Raw genomic sequence first — 14,980 nt, 5'->3', positions numbered from 1 at the left:
TTATATATAAAAAAATTCATATTGTAACTGCAGGTACTTGTAATTCCTCATGAACATCCATCATATGTGATATCATCAATTTTGCATTTAAACTGAAATGCCTACTATTAAGCAAGTTTAGTTGTGAAATGGGTATCTCAGGTAGATACGATTGTATTTTTGTTATTGACAGAATAAACAAGCGACAGTCACATTGAGTCAAACTGCATGATCAACCAAATTCTTCCATACTTTGGCATATTCTTCCAACTGGCTACACTGCTAGATCCCTGTTACGCCTTCAAATCCCTGCATTAAATTTGCAATAATTACAATATGCTTTCAGTAAGACAATTGCAAGACCGCGATTATTTTTGAAAATATTGAGACGGCTTTTCCGGAAGCTGATTAGGCCAATATAGGCCAGTTTGATAAGGGTTGCTACCGCCCCTGAAAATAGTCTCCCTTGCAGAGCTCTTTAGTACACTGAAACCAGAAACCGTGTTCGTGAATTTACAATCCCTATTTCCGACGAGCAATACTCCCGTTATGGATGCATCAACTAGCGTGCCAAAAGCGACTAGGAAGAGACATTATTGCAGTGTTTGTTCCAATTATCGGAGAAAATCTGTTGCCAACAAAACTATAATTCTCCACAAGTTTCCTGCAGACGAAAGGTTGAGAAAAGCATCGAAAAGGCGTATTAAAATTTTGATGCCACAATTCGCTTACAACAGACATGACCGCCTGTGTTTGCGCATTTCTTACATGGAAAATTTACCAAGGAACACAACATTCCATCGGTTTTCAACATGAAGTCGAAAAGAAAGATATTTGCATTGTCCAAGGTAATTTAATCTGAATTTATTAACGAATAACTAAATTAGAAAACTGCTTTTACATCGTTAAAAGCTTTCTTGTGCTTATAAAAAAGAGGGGTATCTGTTACATTTAATTTGGAGAGATAATGATACATTTATATAAAAAACCAGCAAATAATCAGTTTTGTCCAATATGTAGTAAGATTGTGCATCTTGTATCTCAAATGCATGATTGAATTAAGAATGTTAAATCTAATGTCACATGTTAATGAATAAATTATCTTGGGTTATATTTGTTTAAGGTTAAAGCACATAATGATTTGCCCAGAAATTATTTGTTAAGTTATTGAAAGCTTAAATAATGTCAAATGATATATGACCAATATTGCCAAGTTTCACATATCTTTTCAGTGCTCTTTGGAGAAATCAGCTGCGTCACAGCCTAATACAATGGATCTCAATGCTGATGCTGCAAATGATTTTGAAAAAAGTGAAGACCAAACAACACTGAAGACAACTTGTTGCGTAGAACAGGTCTCTCTGATTTTCAATGACTACTGTGGAGCAGTTGAAGAAAAAGATATGTGTAGATTCTTACAGAAAGACATCCATACATATCCATTTATTGTAGATTGTAATGAAAATGGGGTTCGAACAGTTTCAGAGCCTTTAGTCACTACTGTTGGTACGCAGACAGATGATAATTACTGTTCATGTCAGAGTGAGACATTTGGTAAGGGTATGCAGGTGGATTCATCTACAGACATTCAGGAAAAGCAAACAAAATCAATTGGGATTCAAGTAAAAAGACCTGACATTGCCTTTGAAGATATCAGTGAATCCAATGAAAAGTGTATGTTTTACACTGGAATTCCAGATCCTAACACAATTCGTCTTTTATTTGATGCAATGAATGATGCTGGAGTACATAAACAACGAAAAGGAGATGGCAAAAATCAGGGTCACCCCAAATCTTTAAAACCAATGGATGCATTTATTTTAGTCTTGATGAGGTTACGGCTTGGCCTTCTGTTGCAAGACTTGGCAGGAAGATTTAATATTTCAAAGACTATGTGCAGTCACATTACAAACAGTTGGATATCATATTTGAGTGAAAAATGGTGCTTTTTGATTTCCTGGCCATCGCGTGCACTTGTTAATAAGTATATGCCTCACAAATTCAAGAAGAAGTATCCTTCTTGCAGAGTAATAATCGACTGTACATAAATATACACAGAGACACCTCAATGACTTGCAAACAAGTCAATGATGTATTCAAACTACAAATCACATATGACCTACAAGACATTAATAGGCATTAGTCCTTCTGGTCTAATAACATTTGCATCAGATTTGTGGGCTGGAAGTATTAGCGATAAACAGCTCACAGGGGCTAGTGGGATATTTGAAAAGTGTGAACTAGGAGATGCAATTATGGCTGATAAAGGTTTCCTTATATCTGACCTAACTACTCCAAGAGGAATCCATTTGATCATTCCACCACTGACGTTTCAGAGATTTAATAGACGTCATGTTGAAGAAACAAGAAGAATAGCAAATTTAAGAATAGGTGTAGAAAGAGCTATTGAGAGGGTCAAGAACTATCACATTCTTCAGGGTGTCATGCCTATCACTCTAGCACATGAGGCTAGCAACATTTGGAAAATTTGTGTGGCGTTGGCAAATCTTCAACAACCACTAGTTCATGATAATGAACATGATGATTGATTTAAATGATTGATTAACTATGAACAATGTGCTGGCTATGTGAGCACGAGGTCAGAATTTGACACTTGGTTTAACACATTTTCTTTATATTTGAGTGTAAAAACACCATGGTAACCATTTTGATTTTGTTTACCTACATGTATATATCATGATTAAATTTGAACATCCATATTTATCAAAATCAAAATCTATATTGTCAAAATTTATTATATTTTTCTTGCATGTTATTTAGCATGATGTTTACTTCAAATAAAGTCTTGGAATATATAAGCCACAGTGGCTTATGCATAATCTTCCTTTAAAGAATGCAAATAAATTACATATTCTACTCATAAGAAGTAAGTGTACAATCAGTGGTCCTATAAGTGTCACAGCAACATTATAATTTTATATGTAAAATGCATGATCAAGTCAACAAGTTGTCTGTTATCATTGCTGTGTAGTGTTTGTGTATTGAGAGAGAAATATATGAATACCTGAGGAATCAACAATTTAATAAAAACAAGCAAAAAAATCAGTTTCTATCCTTTTTTATTGAATGTACATGATATGATCCAACAACATTATGCTTCTATTATAAATAGAAAACTGAAGCTAAATTAAATTCAGAGTTAACATATCACAAGATAAACATTTATATTGTTGTGACAAACACACATACACTTGTTACACTATTACTTATGATCTTGATCACATGTGCTTCCTGTTTCACACAGATACCAATTTTCTTAAGATTTCTCTCTCTCTCCCTATCACACACACACATGTACTTGGCCCAATATTTCCTAAAAATTATATTCCACAACTGCTTTCTCTAAAACATTAATTCGATCCAACCCCAACTCCTCAGCTATGTACAGCAGTATAATAAAGCTTGATATTAAGAACACTGACACACACCAAAAGTTCGTATTCAGACTGACTTGAATATGGCATAATTTTGGACACAATGTTTCAATGTCTACATATCAATGGACCTTGTAAATAGTCATAGTTCATTTGACAGATACAGCTGAGTGATGCACATATATACGGGTAAAAAAAAATCATACAGTCTTTGATAATGTCATCTGATGTAAAAGCGGACTAATGCACATTATACATGCTGATTACTGATTATATAATGACAAACAACGCTTGATACGTTCAGAGAAGAGCTCTGGTATAATTGCCTTTAAATAAAATGAATTCAGTTTTCAAGCATCAGGATCCAAAATCTTTCATCAAAGAAAATTCTTTCCACATGATATCCCCTAAGGGTCCATATCACAAAGTCACACCATTTTCTATCACAAACTCCAATCTGACCCTGAAATTGATAATAATAATCATGACCTTGTTTAAGCTTAAGTTCAGCACCAATCACGTAACAACAGAAAGATTGGTCTTTGGCTGCTTCCAGTGGTGTCATGTCTCTAAATTTAAATGGACATTTCATTTCTATTAGCCCTAATGTTCCTCAAAGTGTTTGTAGGTCACCAAACCATCGGGACTGCTACTTAGATGGGGAAATTCCTCATTCACCCATAATCCACTCTCTGTTACAATAATGTCAGTGTGGATTACCTTTGATTTAATCTGGTACAGGCGCTTTGCTGCTAGCTCATGTGTTATACCCCATCTTATACTGTCACTGTCAAACTGAATATATCCCATGACTTCCCTTACAGTACAATTAAGCGAAGAACTATTTTTCAATTTACAAACACGTCCAAATTTTGAGCTTGTTATTCTGCCAATACGTGCTGCCAACCAGTTTTTGTTGTTTGCCTGTCCTTTAGTAATGTATTGAATTATCTCATATTCGTCCTTTTCACAATGAAGCGATGAAAAGTAGTCCTTAAAATAGTTCATGCATTCATCACACTGCAAGTTGACCTTGTCATAATACATAAGATCAATGTTGTGTAATTTGGGTATTTCGTGTTTTGGGTAGGGTGCTTTAACAGAGTCACCTGTACTTTGTAAAAAGGCTGCACAAGGGTTAACCAATTTGAGCTTGTTACTAAATTCCATCACATCCATTGGCTCAATAGGCGTGTCAGCACTGATATTAATGCTGGACTTTGCCTTTGACTTTCTTTCTAATGCGCATTCTGTTGAAAACTTTAATTTCTTAAAAGTAAGGTCTTGGGATTTCTTTGGGCTCAGTTTCCTTGCTTGGCTTGTTCCACTTGCAAGCATCAGAAGTTGGTGAATTGAAGCCATCTTTCTTTTTGGAAGATAGGTCAACCAAGGCATACAATAGTGCTGCTACATGATTGCACGAATCTCCTTCCCTGAAATTTGTTTTTAAAATTAGTATTTTTAAATGCTGATCTTAGGTGATTCAGTACTATTTAGGCAAATAATGGTGAATCAATCTGTCATTGCTACACACAAAGTATGCACTCAAATTACATAAAGTTCACTTAGAAACTTATGAAACCAGTGATTCTAACCGATGAAATCTAAACTATTTCACTGGATGTAGGCCACAGAAAAGATATTTATTATAAAATATGTCACCTGAATATGAACTTGTTTCGACATTTCAGTTGTGTAATGCCTGATACTTGAAAATGGACTCAAAGCCCCAAAATATGCGCTAAATATATACAAGCTGCAACAGTGCGGGCACATTAGACTTAAAATCCGATAGAGTAAATTAAGGTCAATATAAAAGCAGCTTTAATTTTAATTGATGCTGCAGAGAGTGTGCACAATAAAGAAAATTGTTTTTCTTATTATTAGTAATATTTATTATTTTTGTTTAAAAAAGTAAATACTCTTACCCAGCACTGCATGTACAACCAGCAGAATGAACGTTCCCGGTTTCTTTGGATAAACAAATCCAAACATCATAGTCCGGTTTCATGTTTGCACTTAACAAATCCATGGGTGCAATCTTCTAATAGAGGATGGAATTTAACAATATCTACATGGCGGTCTTCATAAAAGACATGAGCCTTCAGCTGTCTCTTGGCCTTCATACTTTCAGAGTCAGATGTACGCCTTTTGTTAAGCACCATATAATTGTATAAGTCATTTTCACTGACATGTGGTATGTCCTCAACATTACACGCCCAATTATCACGAAGCTGGTTCGGATCAGGTAATATCTCCCCAAACGGTGTCTTGAATTTTTCAATGGTTCGAAACTACTCATTTATTCGGTCTTGTACATTTATTTCTCTCAACGTCTTAATACCTAAATCTTGCCACTCCTTTCGACCCTTTTCAGTACCTCACCTTTATTTCCTGAAAGGTGGGCATCTCTATCCCGTAAATATGTCTTTAGGCACTTAACACTAAGGTTTTCCAGGTCACCGGTTTTGTTGATATCGTTGTTGGCTTCCATAGCAGCATATAGATTTGCTCGCCGGAAGAGCGTTGCATCATGGGTAAATTAAGGGACTTAATAAGTCAAGGGACGTAACAACCCTTATCGAACTGGCCAATATAACAATGTGCATCACGCACAAAGGTATCACTTCGGAGGTTAAACCTAAAAGTGGGCAAAATATCTAGCTAATACATCAGGGTGTACACATTACATTGTATTATTGGGATTAAGTGTTTAAAAAAATTCCCATTACTTAAAACTAAAATTGTACTGCCATTTTTCTGACATGTGAAAAACCTTATCGTTCCTGGCACCATAGACACATATTTGTTGCTTACGATATACCGACAAATTATATTTCATAACCAATGTTATTGACATTAGTGAAAGTGGCTACCCTAGGGACAATGGGAATTAGCATTACAGACCCCCCCCCCCCCCGGCCACTCTGGGGACTATGTAAATTTAACATGGGGAAAATTGCTGGGCCACTCCAGGGACAATGGGAATTTAACATGGGGAATATAGTTTGGGCTTGTCTAGGGACAAGGGGAATTTAACATGGGGAATAGAGTTCGGGCTTGTCTAGGGACAATGGGAATTTAACATGGGAATAGAGATTGGGCTTGTCTAGGGACAAGGGGAATTGAACATGGGGAATAGAGTTTGAGCTTGTCTAAGGACAAGGGGAATTTAACATGGGGAATAGAGTTTGGGCTTGTCTAGGGACAATGGGAATTTAACATGGGAATAGAGTTTGGGTTTGTCTAGGGACAAGGGGAATGGAACAGGGGACTATGGTGTGCGTCTGTCTAGGGACAATGGGAATTTAACATGGGGAATAAATCGTGGGACTGTCTAGGGACAATGGGAAATTTAACATGGGGAATAGATCGTGGGACTGTCTAGGGACAATGGGAAATTTAACATTACGGAAACACCTGGGGGATATAGCCTCAAGGGAATTTAACATATGGAAATTGAACATGGTGGGTCTGTATAGCGTCAAGGGGAATTGAACATGGTGAGACTGTCTAGGGACAATGATGGTAGAGGGTCAAACACAACAGAGACAGAAACAGACATACACTAGTACAAGCGTGAGATTTATATATAAAGCATTACCAAGACCTGAAATCTTGCTGAGGTGTTCAAAAATTTGCATAATTGTAATGATGCTATAAATAGCTATAATCAAGGAAATGCCCAACGACAAAATGGATGTGACTAAAAGTAACGCTAAAATGACGAAATTGTCCCTGAATTTAAAGAAAAATAAACATATCCCCGAAAATTAAGTTACAATGGTTTAGACTAAAATGGATACAATTAGTAACTACTTACAATATCAACTTGTGTGACGATCGTGGATAAACACCCATGTATCTATTTATAGCTATAGTCAGCTAAAATTCCTATGAAATCATACTATCTCTTTGTACTACAACTTGTGGGTTATTCCTTTCGAAAACCCCACTATCTTTTTTATAGCCTCAGCTTGAGTGACGTTCCTGTTTATGAACTCTAGTACATATGTATAGCTACAAACTGTGGAAATCCCCAAGTCCATATTTATAGTCTCGAAATTTCCAGCGTCAGTGACGTCATTGTACAGAACACTAGGGGATAAATGTCAACAGTGTTGCAAGTGGCTGACCTGAATACACGCTACTGCAGGTAGGAGGGTAGAGTGTATCTGATAGGGATAAAGTGAGTTTTATAGGGACAAACAGAGACCAATACACACACACACACACACACACACACACACACACAACGTACGCGCGCAGACACACGCACACACACATACATACACACACACAGAGGGAAGAGGAAAAAACAAACCCCAAATATACTATCAACACAGAAAGGAGATAATACAAAGCCCAAATATACTATCCACACAAACATACGCGAACGCATACAAACCCCAAATATACTCTCCACACAAACGTCACTAACGCATACAAACCCCAAATATACTATCCATACAACGTCGCTAACTCATACAAACCCCAAATATACTATCCACACTCGGGAGGAAGAAGAAAAAAACAACCAAATATACAATCTACACAACGTACGCGAACACACACACACACACACACACACACACCACAGAGGGAAGAAGAAAACCATCATACACTATCCACACGGAGTGAAGAAATAACCCTTTGTATATACTATCAACATAGAATGAAGAAAATAGCCCATTATATTCCATCAACACAGTGAAGAAGGAAAAGTTTTTTGAAAGCACCTAAGCCCTCACCTGCAATGACCAACTCTGCCAAGCACCTACACCCCACCCAACCCCCAACACTACAAAACCCATTTAACCCGTTATTTTATGGCATCAGTGTGTGATTTAGGAAACATCAAGACACAAAATGATGGATGAATAGACTGACTATTGTTTACCGACTTGCATGCCTAAAGAGCGTGCGTGAAGGAAAACATCCTTTCATTTCAATTCTAACTAAAACATGTTCCAGAGTGATAGAGAGAGGTGAAAGAGCACAATTTCATAAAGTGTGAGTAAAAAACAAATCACGCCATCCTTATTATAGAATGTCAAGACTAAGAGACACTTACGTTTTATTTCTGGTCTATTCTCTTTTAGAAGGTAGTATGAAATTTCACATCAGGGCCAACGCATCGGCTCACATTGTCAATTTTTCCATTTCCATGTCTTTACTGGCACAAGTTCTTCATCATCTTCAGTTTCTTCTTCTTCTGAATCCCTCTTCTCTGTTTCGTTTTGTTTCTGTTTCTTCTCTTTTCTAGTAGGGCACTCTGAATCCCAGTGTCCTTTCTCCCGACAACGATATTAGGTATCTTGGCTTTTGTCTCTCTTTCTTAGACGAGGCAGGTATTCTGGAGACAAATACCCATTTACCTTTGCAGATATAGCAAACTTCATTAGCACTTACACATTTTCGTATGACTCTCATCAAATCAACGACCAAAAGAGTAAGTTTTGTTGCCACTTTCGCATGTGAATTATGCTTTCGTATGACTTTTAGCAAATATTTGACCAGCAGGATCTTCTTGATCGTTTGAGAGTGGAATGAATACTCTGACGCTAAGACACTCTCCCTATATACAGGAACCTGCTGCGTATGAAACCTAGTCAAATGTAATTTTGCAATAAGATGAAACGATTTCATTGAGAAAGTAAACGGCAATGATGTACCGTATCGCCTCACACAAAACCTGAAGTGTTAGTTCAAATCCGTGTCAGCGATTTCGAAGACGACATAACTGAGCTTTAATCAATGCTCTCCATTTATGCCACAAAACCACGAGTCCTGATTCACGCCAAAAGAAATTTCGTTCGGTCCATGAAAAATAGTATTACATCTGAGAAACGCAAAAACGAACTTCCAGAAAACTGAGAACGACGGCTTACACCTACAACGTAAATGTATGAGTTCAAGTAGTGCGTAAAACTTAGTCAAATTAAATTTTTATAGTCAAGACGAAACGATCTCTTTTCGACCAAGAAAGCAGACACCAAGCGACAATGGCGATCCGTGTCACACAACACTTTTCAAAATGTATATTATCAGAGGTTTGTTCTAGCGATCTGCACGGTTAAATTAAATGTTGATGTATTTTGCAATAAGACGGACACAATTTCCATGGGATCGCCCATGGTACGATTGTTCGTGCATTAGTTTAATTTTTTTAAATATTTTTTTATATAAATCGCCTTTAGGATAGACCCAGTAAAGCATGGCCATTCTCGTCACTGTCTGAATAGCTACCCAAGTCAATTCGAAGTGAACGCGGTAAGAAAATAAGTATAGCGTATGAAATGGCTTACAACGGGTGATGCATTGTTTTGTTCTAGGACTGTGTGGCATAATAATCCCTATGTTCTTGCGTTGTTACCATTACAGTGCAGACAGACTGAAATGTGAACTTACAAGCCCTCTTTGTGTGTGTTGTGCCATTTATTCTTACCACATCAAAATACTGAGCCTCACAGTATTGGTTCGCGTTTTCAAGCTGACCATTTTTTTATATCTCACTTAAACATTTTAACATAAACACTCACACTCACATCGGTAGAGTCAGAACAGACGTGTTACAGTATTGAGGGGCATGTTATCTTTTTTTTTTTCAAACTAATAAATTTGGGGTTTGTATGAAGTAAAGAACCGAAAGAACAGTGAAACTCAAGGATGATGACCCAATCTGTCTGTCTATTGATGCGTGTATTTACTTAAGAAGAAATATGACCTCTAAAACACAAAGAGATACGGCAAGCATGATTAGATTAAACACAACGATGTTTTCCTTCACGCCCGTGTAATTTAGAGTTTCAATCGGCTTTGAAGACAAACTTGGTCTCCTTTTGTAGGGCTTGAAATAATAAAAAAAAAACTGAAAAATCTTAAGCACTTTGCTATAGATAATTTTATCAACAGACTAAACAACATAAATACCGTTACAACAATAGAAAGCCTTAAATCTTATATCAAAAAGAAATGCATCAAAAAGATTAAAGATTAACGATAACTAACCAATGAAACCGAATTTAACATAGGCAATGACATGTGAAGAAATGCCTCTCACTTTGGAAAGGTAGGCGAATGTACTCTGTCATGCACCATCAACTTGAAAAAAATTATAAACAGAGAGAAACCTGAATTCAAAATTCAGTTGTTTTTTTCTTCAAAATTGTTTCGCTTCTTTTTTTTTGGAACAAAATCTAAGCACTAATATAGAACGGAAAAGGGAAAATGCACATACAAGCTTTGATATTTCTGAAAAAAATGAGGGGATATTCCTAACGTTCATAACCACCTATATATGCTTGGACTTGTCTGTGACTTATCCACAAAACAAGATGTACATATTTCTGGTCAAGCTGCAAGTGTGTGCGTGTTTTTGAAAATGGAAAAAATTGGATATACAATTTTCTCGTGACACTTATAAAGTGAAGAGTCTGTGCAAGTGTCAAAAGCCAAAGTCATATAAGGTTTGTATTTTGCACGACTTGTAAAGATTTCCACTTTAGAAAATGTGAAGTATCACAAGTTATTATCACAAACAGAAGTGGAACATAGGGGCTTGCAAGAAAGAAAATAACCCAGACAGTTGGTGTCATCAAGAGTGCTAGAGACGGTACCCGAACTTGCTTGCTTGCTTACTTGAATTAAAGTGATTTTCGCTCTAATGGAGCATGTATCACTGGTTTAATAACGCACCGCGTGATTTTTAATTACTCCTGGGGAAGGAAAGAGAGCCTCATCCCCCAAGCTTTTATGTACTCACAGACTACTTTTAAATTTAGCCACTCAGGTGTAGGACTAACTAGTCCTTAACAACCTGACTGAAAGGCTTTAAACATGAGTGGGAATTGTCTCACCACACACTCATTTTTCTGTCCGAGCGTGGTAAAGGAGGAAAAAGGTTCTCAGCATGACAGCCAAGGATGTTAAGTACTCACCAAAATGCTAGCCCGTACTTATTTCAAATCAAATCCCGTTTTTGCTAATGGACAATAAAAAGTACCAATAATGTGTTAACCACTTGTGCAATTAGTTCAAATCTAACGAGTCTGTTAAATTTCCTACTTCCTAACATATCTGTCTAATATTAGTACTTAGTGTACATAAAAATAGCCATACTGATCGTATTTAAATTATTATGTCTGAGCGACATATACCAGTTTGGTCAGTGTTAGGTTTAAAAAGTTAAGTTTGTTGCGGTGTTCCAATGGGTCAAGTTTGTTTCGAGAATAATATAGTCAAGGAGGGATGCCAAGCCAAATATGGTTCCCTATTTAATAAAAGGCAATCTTTTGGAGCCCAAAAAAGTCTGTTTTTTCTGTTAGAAGGTAAGACGTCTCTCTTTTGCTTTCACGTTCTTTCCCGTACTCCTAGTCTCATGATTCTTGATATCGGGAAATGCGTAGCCATGATGGGTGGTAATGTAAGCAGCGGCTTCTACCAGTTGACTGAGGGGGTATCCAGTGTAGGCTTGTCTGTAGAATTGGGGAAGAACTCTGACCCCTAATCCCCATTGAGAAGGTCTTGGTTTAAAGGTGTCTAGAGATTTGATGGCAACGTATTGTATGGCTCTAATAAACTGCCCTGCGTTGTTGACGTCATACAATGCTTGATCTAGCCCCATTTCGGTGTACTTCTCAACGAGGGTCAGCGTCCCCCTCCTCCTCTTCAACCGCCTCAATTTCCTCTTCTGGTTCTGATACTAATTCTTCAGTTGAGCTAGATAGTTTCAAATACGCTGCTATGGTGTCTGTCGCTGTTATTGTTGTTGTGGTTGTTCTTTCAGCTGAGATTGCCTGTAGTATCGGAGTGAGAAAAGAACGTAGTGCCTCCGATAATTACATCTGAGTTTGCCATACCGTTTGTCTAACTTAATTGGCCCTTTGTTTTGCCACCACTCTTTCCGGGACGGGTTGTTTGTTAGCTATAGTCGGCTGTTGACTAGATGTTATTTGTGTTTTCGAGGTGGGTGGAGTGCTAACTGGCTAGGTCTGCCTTTCTTGCTCCTGCTGCTGTTGCGTGTATTTGTTCCCTCCACACCGAGTTCTGGGCCTAATTCTTTTAATTTTGTTGTACCCGAACTTACATTATCCATATTATCACCAACAAAAAAACGCACAGACCTAAAAGAAACACTCACTCACTTTTTACAGAACATTACTATTTTTAAAATTTTGATAAGCGACGGAAACGAACAACTTAGAGTCACACTTTCTAACGAAGATAAAGAAATCATGTGCAGATAGACTCACTTCTGTATTTTTTCTTTTAACTGACTTACAAATCATAGGCAATGGAATTTTATTTCTTTTCGAAAGTATGGGGTAGCCCTGAATTTTTTTGGGGGGGAACTTGAAGCTATGGCGATTGCTTAGGTTATAAGATGGCGGCCTCCTCTGACGACAGGCTTTTTCACAGGATAAGGTCTGCTTCTTCGGAAAGAGAAGAAGAACTCTTTGGTGTCGATACCACTGAATACAAAGCCTCTGCAGGTTCATGCTGCTGCTGCTGTTGCTGCTCTCTCTGCTGTTTATGAAGTCTGTACTTCTCCGTCCATTCTTCTTTCTCCTTCTTGAATTCCTCCTTGAAGAGTTCTTCTATCAGGTCTTCAGTGACTTTTAGCATTCTCACATTCTCTATCTCTTCTGGCTTCGGTATCAGGCTGTGTCTGACCCTGTGCAAATTCACGTAGACTTCGTTTAGCTTAGCTAGTTTGGAGCACATCTTCGTAGAAGGATGAGTCGACAATGGATGGTTAGACTGGAGGCTACCCCGGCTTTAAAGTCAAAGCGCGGACGTGAAGGAAAACATCCCTCCACGCTTTTCGAGCCGAACCGTTCAAATAGTGTTATGGGAGGGATAGAGAGAAGTCAAAGAGCATGAATCAGGATACCTATAGTTAAACAAACCACAAAGGCATTTTTTTGTTCAAAACACAACATTTTTATTCAAAATTACTTAACACAAACAAACAAATCTAACATTTTTTTAACAATAATCCAATACTATAACATCAAACATTTTTTTCTAATCACAAACATTTGTTTTTCAACTCACACATTATTTTGGACAGGGCTGACAACGCTGTGAATGAAATTGTGAGTTCCACTGTTGTATGTCATTAGGCTATTGATGGACACTACGTTTCCTAGTTAGAGACAAAAGATAAGCATACTGGTCACAAAACCATCGATGTACTATCTCATCGTTTCTAGAAGAATGACGATCAAAATAAGTCACTAAATGTTCTAAAGAATAGCCCAGACTACGATGATGCAGAAAATACATACAATATTGTCCACACACCAAGGAATATGTGCCTTGTTATTTTACATTATTGAATCGTGTGGTCTGAGCATTTCTTCTCATAAAGTCGATGATATCGTCTTCCAAAGGGGGCAATCCATACGAATCGAAATATTCCACACATCCTTCTTGAGGAAAGTAAATGGCTACCCAGTGGGTTCCTGGGAGATGACTGTCGTCCGTGTTGATCACATAAGCTTGATGGTTTTGAGGTGTGCAATGAGGGAGTTCATCTTTAGCACAGACGACAGGATTCCAAGAAGCAGTGTACGAACTGTGGTTCAAGAGGTAATAAAGTTCCCAGGTATCCCTGCTTTGTGTGGGTTTTTCTTCACAGGTAATGATAAGTGATCAATTCGATCCTGACATTTTGCTTGAAAATGTCTGACAAGTAACCGTTTCTTCGCCTTGTCTACCAACTCTGATCCAAGAGGGCTTCGATGCGATGGATCTCTTGAGTTGTTAATGGAGGACAATAATGTTCACGCAAGCCTTTATACCACTGTTGTAACACGTCTTCTTCCTAGATGAGACTCCAAGCTTCGTCCAGATATTCGTCCAATTTTTCTTCTTGACTCAGCATCAGGCATTTATCGTGTTGAATTTGACTGGGATGATCGTTATGACATCCATAGCAATCTTTCTTGATCAATTCCTTAATTTTTTTCTGTCAAGACTATAGCATAACAGGAGACTAAATGTGATTATTGTTCTGGCCATCTAGACTTCATCATCATGACTTCTTCGTCTTTGTCTTGGGGTTCTCCTTCCTCAGGATCTTCACATTCCATGTCCAACGAATCCCTACTATATAAACATTGATAAAAGTCTTCCATGACTTCTAATAGTGTAGAATGACTTCTCTCAAACTTTTGGTTTATATCGTATTGTCAAATTCAGCATACAGGATGACGTTCACCGTATTATCTGCGCGTAGATTTTCTGCAAACTGAAATTCCACACGCATCTGGCCGGATTTTATAGGGTGAAAATGTCACTCGTCGCTGTCTTGACTTACAATTCGTTAGACAACCGTTTTCGAAAATGGAGTTTTCGTTTTCGAAAATGTAACTTTCCCTTTGGAGAATGGAATATTTTGTCCCAGATCTCCTTTTACAGTGTCTAAATACGACTTACTGACGGCCAAATAGTGAGGATGTACAAATTCACGGTGTACGTGATAGGTGTTTGCACCTTCCTGGTCATTGTTTGTGGCACTATCCACTTTGAAAGGAATGACACGCAGTAACGGCACAGAGGTGTGTCCTACCACGTTGTACTCCACCACATTGGAATAC

General features: G+C 37.7%; 1 protein-coding gene across 1 annotated transcript; it reads left to right on the top strand.

Moving 5' to 3' along the window:
* Nucleotides 1-871: 871 nt before the first annotated feature.
* On the top strand, nucleotides 872-3,008 carry LOC149786988 (uncharacterized). The gene is given in 1 exon segment (XM_089978314.1): nucleotides 872-3,008. A coding segment is annotated over 1 exon segment (1,353 nt). The 5' UTR covers nucleotides 872-1,175; the 3' UTR covers nucleotides 2,529-3,008.
* Nucleotides 3,009-14,980: the final 11,972 nt, after the last annotated feature.

The sequence above is a fragment of the Sinohyriopsis cumingii genome, chromosome 12 (genome assembly GCF_028554795.1).
Source record: "Sinohyriopsis cumingii isolate HCF-2022 chromosome 12, ASM2855479v2, whole genome shotgun sequence".
Taxonomy (NCBI): domain Eukaryota; kingdom Metazoa; phylum Mollusca; class Bivalvia; order Unionida; family Unionidae; genus Sinohyriopsis; species Sinohyriopsis cumingii.
The sequence above is the reverse complement of the archived record's forward strand: the minus strand, read 5'-3'. Positions and strand labels throughout refer to the sequence as shown.